Source organism: Pristiophorus japonicus, chromosome 1, assembly GCF_044704955.1.
Source record: "Pristiophorus japonicus isolate sPriJap1 chromosome 1, sPriJap1.hap1, whole genome shotgun sequence".
Lineage (NCBI taxonomy): Eukaryota > Metazoa > Chordata > Chondrichthyes > Pristiophoridae > Pristiophorus > Pristiophorus japonicus.
In genome coordinates this window covers 22,072,710-22,083,517 of record NC_091977.1, presented here as the reverse complement: position 1 = coordinate 22,083,517, position 10,808 = coordinate 22,072,710, and the positions used below count along the sequence as shown (strand labels likewise).

The window sequence follows — 10,808 nt, the reverse complement described above, 5'->3', positions numbered from 1 at the left end:
GAGTGATTTAAGAAACCCGATATCACATTGGCAGGCCTGAGATGGTGTGGTGTGATGTGGTAGTTGTGGGTCATGTTCAAGGCTTTAGAGATGTGAAGACAAGGATTAAACGAACAACAGAGCAGGAACAGGCACAGAAAAAGCAGTTCATTGGATTCAAGTGCGATTCAATTTCCAGCCCTTCACTGGCTTGGATGGGTGCCAACACCATCCAATTTGAACCAGCTAGCCCCAGACAATATTAAAACAACACCAAAGAATGTTTATTGTAGAAAAAGAGAGACACACTACATTTGTTCTTCAAAATAAAACAGAACAGAATTCAGAGCATTCTAACATTCGAGTGGCTTATGCAGTAAGTTTATAAATGCAATGCTGTGTGAACATTCAGAATCCTCTTTTGGTACAAATTCAACCTTTCAGCTGGTCCAGGTCGTCCCAATTTCTGTTGGCCAAATGAACCTCAATAATCTCAGCAAACAAAGGCCTCTTCAAGAGCTTGTAGGCCAGAGGTAACAATTGCCGCACCACTTTGTGAAAGTACTGTGAAGAGAGAGAGAGAGAGAGAGAGAGAGAGAGAGAGAGAAAAAGAGAGGGAGAAGAAAGTATCTTTGTGAAATAAGAGTCTTAATCCTGAAGAGTCAGCACTACTGCAGGTTATTCAACATTTGAACAGCTAAAATTAAAAAGGTGCTTTTTAAAGTGAAAGAAAGCACTTGATATCATCTCTCAAATGTCACAAAAGTCCTGCCCAGAGACTGATTTATGTGGAAGTGCAGTTAATGTTGTGGGGATTCAGTTGATCTAAAAGGCAGCACCTCCAACAACACAACACCCCCACTGGAGTGACAGCTTTGATTGTGTGCTCAAATCCGATAGTGGGACTTGAATTCCCAGCCTTCTGAATACTTGTTTTATAACAAGTTCACTGCGGCAAGTTCACCTTGAGCAAAGGAAGTACTTCTTAAAATTTCTTTAAGAGTGCGCTTGCCACTTTTGTTCGCCCTCCCCTCTCCCACCCCGTTTTGTGACTTCATGCTGAAATTCCACCTCGTGCAACCGCCAATGTTTTTCCATTGGGAGTGATATTATCGTTATTAAATTACCAGTGATCGTGCCACAGCTCAAGTGGCTTGGCAACTAATCAAAAGCAGCATCGTTAAGGCAACCCAGCACTGCAGAGTGGAATTTGGCTGAGATTATACACCCAATGGCCAGTGATCTTTTTACTGCAGGGCTGCCACAATCAAACCCCATCCCTCTCCCCACATGCACAGACCCTGCACCCACCCCTCTCCCCCACCAGCATGGCTCTGCGCAGCGACGAGGGCAGAAACCCCAGACTGTCTTTTGCCTTTCTAACCCAGGGATAGGGAGGACAATTATTTTTGTATATTTCACAAAATCACTAGGTTTTGATGCCATGATGCTGGGAGAGACGTGTAGCAGGTCAACCTGAAGGACATCCAGGTTTCTTGGCAGGGCTGCAGTGGAAGCAATGCAAGATCAAAAGACTGAGGCAGCTTGATTGGTCTCAGTGCCTTGGGAATGAGCCAAGTTATGGAGAATTGAGATGGAGAAGAAACAGGCTCATGGTCAGTTGGGAATGTTGACCTTGATGGTCAGTGGGTGTGGGGTGGGGCAGTTTGTGTAGAGTTTCTGAAAGAGTGGCCCTCCTAAAATGCTCGGCATAATCCAATACCAGGCAGAAGTCAAATTAATTTTCGGGATATGGCCGTTGAATGGCAAGGCGGCATTTATTCTGATTTCCCTTGAAAAGGTAGTGGTGAGCCGCCTTCTTGAACCGCTGCAGTCCGTGCGGTGAAGCTGCTGTGCTATTGAGGGAGTTCCAGGTATTTGACCCGGCGACGATGTAAGGAACGGCGGTTATATTTCCAAGCCGGGATGACGTGTGACTTGGAGGGGGTATTGGAGCTGATGGTGTTCCCATCGACTTGCTACTCTTGCCCCTCTGGGTGGTGGAGCCTGGACTGGAGAATTTTGGCCAGGAGGAAAAGTTGGAGATGCTAGGTCTGTTTTCTTTCGAACAGGGGAAGCTAAGGGGAGACCTGATTGAAGTGTATAAAATTATGAGGGGCCTGGATAGAAAGGACCTGTTTCCCATGGCAGAGCAGTCAACAACCAGGGGACATAGATTTAAAGTAGCTGGGGAGAGGGAAAGAGGTGATCTGAGGGGAAATGTCTTTACCCAGAGGGTGGTTGGGGTCTGGAACTCACTGCCTGAAAGAGTGGTAAAGGCAGAAACCATCACCACATTTAAAAAGTACTTGGATGTGCACTTAGGACGGATAGACAGAAAGGAAAAGGAGGCAGGGTGGCATTGTTGGTTAAAGAGGAAATTAATGCAACAGTAAGAAAGGACATTAGCTTGGATGATGTGGAATCTGTATGGGTGGAGCTACGGAATACCAAAGGGCAGAAAACACTAATGGGAGTTGTGTACCGACCACCAAACAGTAGTAGTGAGGTTGGGGACAGCATCAAACAAGAAATAAGGGATGCATGCAATAAATGTACAGCAGTTATCATGGGTGACTTTAATCTACGTATTGATTGGGCTAACCAAACTGGTAGCAAGGCGGTGGAGGAGGATTTCCTGGAGTGTATTAGGGATGGTTTTCTAGACCAATATGTCGAGGAACCAACTAGAGAGCTGGCCATCCTAGACTGGGTGATGTGTAATGAGAAAGGACTAATTAGCAATCTTGTTGTACGAGGCCCCTTGGGGAAGAGTGACCATAATATGGTAGAATTCTTTATTAAGATGCAGAGTGACACAGTTAATTCAGAAATCAGGGTCCTGAACTTAAGGAAAGGTAACTTCGATGGTATGAGGCGTGAATTGGCTAGAATTGACCGGCAAATGATACATAAAGGGTTGACAGTGGCTAGGCAATGGCAAACATTTAAAGATCAAATGGATGAACTTCAACAATTGTACATCCCTGCCTGGAGTAAAAAAACAAAACAGGGAAGATGGCTAACAAGGGAAATTAAGGATAGTGTTAAATCCAAGGAAGAGGCATATAAATTGGCCAGAAAAAGCAGCAAATCTGAGGACTGGGAGAAATTTAGAATTCAGCAGAGGAAAACAACGGGTTCAATTTGGAGGGGGATAATAGAGTATGAGAGGAAGTTTGCAGGGAACATAAAAACTAACTGCAAAAACTTCTATAGATAAGTGAAGAGAAAAAGATAAGTGAAGACAAACGTAGGTCCCTTGCAGTCAGAATCAGGTGAATTTATAATGGGATACAAAGAAATGGCAGACCAGTTGAACAAATGCTTTGGATCTGTCTTCACGAAGGAAGACACAAATAACCTTCTGGAAGTACTAGGGGACCGAGGGTCTAGTGAAAAGGAGGAAGTGAAGGATATCCTTATTAGGAGGGAAATTGTGTTAGGGAAATTGATGGGATTGAAGGCAGATAAATCCCCGGGGCCAGATAGTCTGCATCCCAGAGTACTTAAGGAAGTGGCCCTAGAAATAGCGAATGCATTGGTGATCATTTTCCAACAGTCTATCGACTCTGGATCAGCTCCTATGGACAGGAGGGTAGCTAATGTAACACCACTTTTTAAAAAGGGAGGGAGTGAGAAAACGGGTAATTATAGGCCAGTTAGCCTGACATCAGTAGTGGCGAAAATGTTGGAATCAATTATTAAAGATGAAATAGTAGCGCATTTGGAAAGCAGTGATAGGATCGGTCCAAGTCAGCGCGGATTTATGAAAGGGAAGTCATACTTGACAAATCTTCTGGAATTTTTTGAGGATGTAACTAGTAGAGTAACTAGGAGAACCAGTGGATGTGGTGTATTTGAACTTTCAAAAGGCTGTTCACAAGGTCCCACACAAAAGATTGGTGTGCAAAATCAAAGCACATGATATTGGGGGTAATGTACTGACGTGGATAAAGAACTGGTTGGCAGACAGGAAGCAGTGAGTTGGGATAAATGGGTCCTTTTCAGAATGGCAGTGACTAGTGGAGTGCCACAGCGCTCAGTGTTGGGACCCCAGCTCTTTACAATATACATTAAATGATTTAGATGAAGGAATTGAGTGTAATATCTCCAAGTTTGCAGATGACACTAAACTGGTTGGCGGTGTGAGCTGTGAAGAGGACGCTAAAAGGCTGCAGGGTGACTTGGATCGGTTAGGTGAGTGGGCAAATGCATGGCAGATGCAGTATAATGTGGATAATTGTGAGGTTATCCACTTTGGGGGCAAAAACACGAAGGCAGAATATTATCTGAATGGCGGCAGATTAGGAAAAGGGGAGGTGCAACGAGACCTGGGTGTCATGGTTCATCAGTCATTGAAAGTTAGCATGCAGGTACAGCAGGCGGTGAAAAAGACAAATGGTATGTTGGCCTTCATAGCAAGGGGATTTGAGTATAGCAGCAGGGTGGTCTTACTGCAGTTGTACATAAAAACATAGAAAATAGGTGCAGGAGTAGGCCATTCGGCCCTTCGAACCTGCACCACCATTCAATAAGATCATGGCTAATCATTGACCTCAGTACCCCTTTCCTGCTTTCTCTCCATACCCCTTGATCCCCTTAGCAGTAAGGGCCATATCTAACTCCCCCTTGAATATATCCATTGAATTGGCATCAACAACTCTCAGCGGTAGGGAATTCCACAGGTTAACAACTCTGAGTGAAGAAGTTTCTCCTCATCTCAGATCTAAATGGCTTACCCCTCACCCTCAGACTAAGTCCCCTAGTTCTGGACTTCCCCAACATCGGGAACATTCTTTCTGCATCTAACCTGTCCAGTCCCGTCAGAATTTTATATGTTTCTATGAAATCCTCTCTCATCCTTCTAAACTCCAGTGAATCCAGGCCCAGTTGATCCTGTTGTGTCCTTACACACTACAGCAAATCAACACGAGGCACATACTGGAGACAAGGTCACTCTGTGACCTGAACCTTTATTCACAGGACCAAGAAGTGATGACCCTGCGTGGGACCTCCCTTTATAAACCTGGCTGACCAGGTGAGGAGTGTCTCCCACAAGTATCTCCCCCTGTGGTCAAGGTGTGCATTTCTCAGATGTATACAGTGGACAGTGTTGTTACATAAAGATTACAGTATGTGAGGTTACAAACATGACATCACCTCCCCCCAATATCTTTGGGTCAAAGATTGAGTCTTTCAGGCGGTCGACGCTCTCGTGTGGAGCGCCGCAGTTGGGGCTCTGGTTGTTGAGCCTTGGCATGCGTCTTTGTCACCTGTGGTGATTCCGGCTTGTCCAGGCTGACCGCAGGGACTGTGCATGCTGCTGAATGTTCTTGTTACTCGTTCACTGGCGGTGGTGTGGGCAGCATCTCGTGATCTTCCTCAGGTTCCTCAGTGTCCATGCTGAACCTTTTTTTTTTTAAACTTGGTCCAGATGCTTGCGGCATATCTGCCCATTGTTGAGTCTGACCACTATGACCCTATTCCCCTCTTTACCAATTACAATACCCTCGAGCCATTTGGCCCCACAGCGTGATTAAGAACAAACACAGGGTCATTGATTTCTATCCATCTCCGCTTTGAATTACGGTCATGGCACTCATTTTGGGACTGGCGCTTGCCCTCAACAATGTCTGACAAGACTGGATGAATGAGGGACAGCCGAGTTTTTAGTGTACGTTTCATGAGTAGTTCCGCTGGCGGGACTCCCATGAGCGAATGCGGTCGGGACCTATAGGCCAGCAGGAGGCGCGATAGACGGTATTGAAGGAGGGTCCTTGAATCCGGAGCATGCCTTGCTTTATGATTTGGAACGCACGTTCCGCCTGGCCATTGGAAGCCGACTTGAATGGCGCTGTCCTGACATGTTTGATGCCATTACCCGATATGAACTCCCGGAATTCACAGCTGGTGAAACACGGGCTGTTGTCGCTAACCAGGATGTCCGGCAAGCCGTGGGTCGCAAAGACCGCACGCAGACTCTCCACTGTGGTGGATGTCGTACACGAATTCAATATGATGCACTCGATCCATTTCGCGTACGCAACAACAACGTGGAACATTTTTCCCATGAACGGGCCTGCGTAGTCTAAGTGAATACATGACCATGGCTTGGTGGGCCAGGGCCACAGGCTAAGTGGGGCCTCCCTGGGGGTATTGCCCAGCTGGGCACACGTCGTGCACCTGCGAACAGTGTTCCAGGTCTGCATCAATTCCCGGCCACCATACATGTGACCAGGCAATGGCCTTCATTAGCACAATGCCTGGGTGCTCGCTGTGGAGTTCCCAGATGAATGCTTCCCTGTCCTTCTAGGGCATGACGACCCGGCTGCCCCATAGTAGGCAGTCGGCTTGGATGGAGGGTTCCTCCATTCGTCTGTGGAACGGTCTGACCTCTTCAGGACATGCACCGTGTGCGGGCGCCCAATCCCCAGTCAGGCCACATTTCTTAATCAGAGATAGGAGGGGATCTCGGTTTATCCAGGTTTTGATCTGGCGGGTTGTGATGGGAGAGCCTGCGCTGTCAAAGGCATCAACAGCCATGACCATCTCCGCGCTTTGCTCCGCTGCCCCCTCAGTGGTGGCCAGTGGAAGCCCGCTGAGTGCATCAGCGCAATTTTCAGTGCCTGGCCGGTGCCGTATTGTGTAGTCATAACCAGCCAGCGTGAGAGCCCATCGCTGTATGCAAGCTGACGCATTGGCATTGACAGCTTTGCTGTCGGGCAACAAGGATGTTAACGGCTTGTGGTCCGTTTCTAACTCGAACATTCTGCCAAAAAGGTACTGGTGCATCTTTTTCACCCCACAGACACATGCGAGTGCTTCCTTTTCAATCATCCCATACTCCCTTTCTACTTGGGTGAGCGACCTGGAGGCATAAGCCACAGGTTGGAGTTGACCCTCATCATTACTCTGCTGCAACACGCACCCAACCCCATAGAATGTCAAAACCAATTTCTTACAGGGGTTGTACAGGGTCAATGACTTATTCGAACAAAGCAGGTTCCACGACCGACTGAAAGCCCGTTCCTGACAGTCCCCCTATAACCTATCGCAACCCTTACGCAGGAGCACGTGTAGCGGCTTCAGCAATGTACTTAAGTTCGGCAGGAAGTTCCCGGAAAAGTTCAAATAGTCCCAAAAATGAACACAACTCTGATGTGTTGCCAGGCCTGAGCACGCGACGGATGGCCTCGCTTTTGGATTCGGTCGGCCGGATCCCATCTGTGGCAAGCCACCTGCCCAAAAACTCGACCTCTGGGGCCAAAAACACACACTTGGACTTCTTTAGTCGCAGGCCTACCCGGTCCAGTCGGCGTAGCAACTCCTCCAGGTTGTGGAGGTGTTCCTCGGTGTCTCGACCCGTGATAAGGATGTCATCCTGATATACGATTGTTCCGGGGATGGATTTGAGCAGGCTTTCCATGTTCCTCTGAAAGATAGCGGCTGCTGAACGAATGCCAAATGGACACCTGTTGTAGACAAACAGCCCCTTGTGCGTGGTGATGGTGGTCAGTAGCTTGGATTCTTCGGCCAGTTCTTGGATCATGTAGGCCGAAGTGAGGTCCAACTTGGTGAACAGCTTGCCGCCTGCCAGCGTGGCAAAAAGACCCTCCGCTCTCGGAAGCGGGTATTGGTCCTGAAGGGACCCTCGGTTGATGGTGGCCTTGTAGTCGCCACAGATCCTGACCGAGCCATCCGTTTTTAGGACAGGGACGATGGGGCTTGCCCAGTTGCTGAATTCAATGGGCGAAATTATGCCCTCTCTTAGCAACCTGTCCAACTCATTCTCAATTTTCTCCCGCATCACATACGGCACCGCTCTGGCTTTGTGGTGCACTGGTCTGGCGTCCGGGGTGATGCGTATCATTACTTTGGTGCCGTTGAAAGTCCCGACGCCAGGTTGAAATAATGACTTGAACTTTAGTAGGACCTGTGAGCATGAACTTCACTGCACAGATGAAATGGCGTGCACATCCCCCCATTTCCAGTTCATCTCGGCTAGCCAGCTCCTCCCCAAAAGCACGGGACCGTTTTCCGGGACAATCCAGAGTGGCAGCCGGTTCTGAGATCCATTATGTGTGACCACCAACATTGCACTGCCTAGCACTGGGATGATCTCTTTGGTGTACGCCCGTAATTGCATGTCAATGCGTTCTAGTTTGGGTCTGCTAGCTGTGAGTGGCCACAGTTTCTCGAATTGTTGGACACTCATAAGTGACTGGCTGGCTCCTGTGTCCAGCTCCATGCGTACCAGGATGCCGTTTAACAGTACTCTCATCATTTATAGGTGCCGTTTTTGCGTATGAGCTGTGGATGTTTGCCACCTGGACCCGCTGAACTTCAGCGTCCATTGCTGTGTCCCAAGCATACCCCTGCCTTGCAGACCCCTCTTGTGGTTCATCCACTTCGTAAACCAGCCTCGCTGCGGGCTTCCTGCACATCCTGGCTAACTGTTCACGCAAGTTACAATTTCTGCAGATGAATTGTTGAAACCGGCAGGTTTTCGCAGCATGTTTTCCCCCGCACCTCCAACATGAGCTGAGATTGTTGTGAACAAATGAGCTGTTACCAGACATTCCTCTCTGATTGCTCAAGAGTAATCAAAGAGACACTCTGTTAGTGGGTGTCAATGGCCCCATCCCGGGACATATTGTCCCTTGTGATGTTGTAAATGTCCGTTCAACCTGCCATTGTCTCTGTTGAGGACCCACCCTATAGTCTGTTACTGCCTGGTTGGTGTTGAATTGCCCTTGCCTGCCTGCGGGGTTCTGAGTCGCATTTACAATGTTAACTCCCTGCTCCATCGCCACGTTGGGAGCAGAGTTACGTGCGTAAATGATCTCGGTTTCCTCCTCCCCTGCCATGAAGGTTTGAGCCATCAACGCCGCTGCTTCCAAGGTCAAGTCCGTGGTCTCAATTAGCTTCCTAAAAATCCCGGCATGACCAATGCTCTCAATGGAGAAATCCCGTAACATCTCCGCCCTGCAGGCATCTGTGAACTTAGAGGCTGGCCAAGCGCCGAAGGTCCACAACGAAGTCCAGTATGCTCTGCCCTTCCCGACGTCGGTGCGTATAGAATCGGTGTTGGGCCATGTGTATACTGCTCGCCGATCGGTTTGCTGAGCTCCTCGAAGGTCTTGTCCGTCGGCTTCTCGGGTGCGAGATCTTTCATCAGCGCTTACGTCTTAGGTCCACAGCTGGTCAGTAGATGTGCCCTTCGCTTGTCAGCCGCTGCCGCTCTCAGCCAGTCCTTCATGACAAAACTCAGCTGGAGCCTCTCAACGAAATCGTCTCAGTCCTCACCAACACAGTATTGTTCCTCCATGCTACCGGTGGCCATTCTCTTGAGTCGTTGATTCCCATTTCTCGTTGCTAAAGGTTGTGTCCTGACACACTACAGCAAATCAACATGAGGCACATACTGGATCATTTGCCAGTCAATTCTAGCCAATTCACTCCTCATACCGTCGAAGTTACCTTTCCTTAAGTTCAGGACCCTAGTTTCTGAATTAACTGTGTCAATCTCCATCTTAATAAAGAATTCTGCCATATTATGGTCACTCTTCCCCAAGGGGCCTCACACAACATGATTGCTAATTAGTCCTTTCTCATTACACATCACCCAGTCGAGGATGGCCGGCCCTCTAGTTGGTTCCTCGACATATTGGTCTAGAAAACCATCCCTAATACACTCCGGGAAATCCTCCTCCACCGCATTGCTACCAGTTTGGTTAGCCCAGTCAATATGTAGATTAAAGTCGCCCATGATAACTGCTGTACCTTTATTGCATGCATCCCTAATTTCTTGTTTGATGCTGTCCCCAACCTTACTACTACTGTTTGGTGGTCTGTACACAACTCCCACTAGTGTTTTCTGCCCTTTGGTATTCCGTAGCTCCACCCATACCAATTCCACATCATCCAGGCTAATGTCCTTCCTAACTATTGCATTAATTTCCTCCTTAACCAGCAACGCCACCCAACCTCTTTTTCCTTTCTGTCTATCCTTCCTAAATGTTGAATACCCCTGGACGTTGAGTTCCCAACCTTGGTCACCCTGGAGCCATGTCTCCGTGATGCCAATTACATCATATCCGTTAACTGCTATCTGCGCTGTTAATTCGGCCACCTTTATGGGTTACGGGGAGCGGGCAGGTAAGTGGAGCTGAGTCCATGGCCAGATCAGCCCTGATCTTGTTGAATGGCGGAACAGGCTCAAGGGGCTAGATGGCCTACTCCTGTTCCTAATTCTTATGTTCTTATGTTATTATTATGAATACTCTTCACATTGAGGCACAGAGCCTTCAGGCTTGTCTTTTTTACATACTTTGGCCCTTTAGAATTTTGCTGTAATTTGGCCCTTTTTGCTTTTTGCCTTGGGTTTCTCTGCCTTCCACTTTTACTTTTCTTCTTTCTATCTTTTGCTTCTGTCCCCATTCTACTTCCCTCCGTCTCCCTGCATCGGTTCCCATCCCCCTGCCATATTAGTTTAACTCCTCCCCAACAGCACTAGCAAACACACCCCCTAGGACATTGGTTCCGGTTTGTACTGGTCCCACCTCATCCAGAACCGGTTCCAATGTCCCAGGAATTTGAATCCCTCCCTTCTGCACCACTCCTCAAGCCACGTATTCATCTGAGCTATCCTGCGATTCCTACTCTGACTAGCACGTGGCACTGGTAGCAATCCTGAGATTGAGGTCCTAGTTTTCAAATTAGCTCCTAGCTTCCTAAATTCGTCTTTGGTACCTATATGCACCATGACAACTGGCTGTTCACCCTCCCTCTTCAAAATGTTCTGCACCCGCTCCGAGACATCCTTG

The 10,808-nt window shown here is 48.1% G+C and overlaps 1 protein-coding gene across 1 annotated transcript in view; it reads right to left on the bottom strand.

Annotated features, from left to right (window-relative positions):
* Positions 1-241: 241 nt before the first annotated feature.
* The window catches only part of hpf1 (histone PARylation factor 1), a 35,319-nt gene continuing 24,752 nt past the window's right edge, over positions 242-10,808 (bottom strand). The window contains exon 8 of the mRNA XM_070895401.1: positions 242-543. Within this exon, the coding sequence (XP_070751502.1) occupies positions 412-543 (132 nt within the window). The 3' untranslated portion in view covers positions 242-411. The remainder of the gene's footprint in view (positions 544-10,808) is intronic.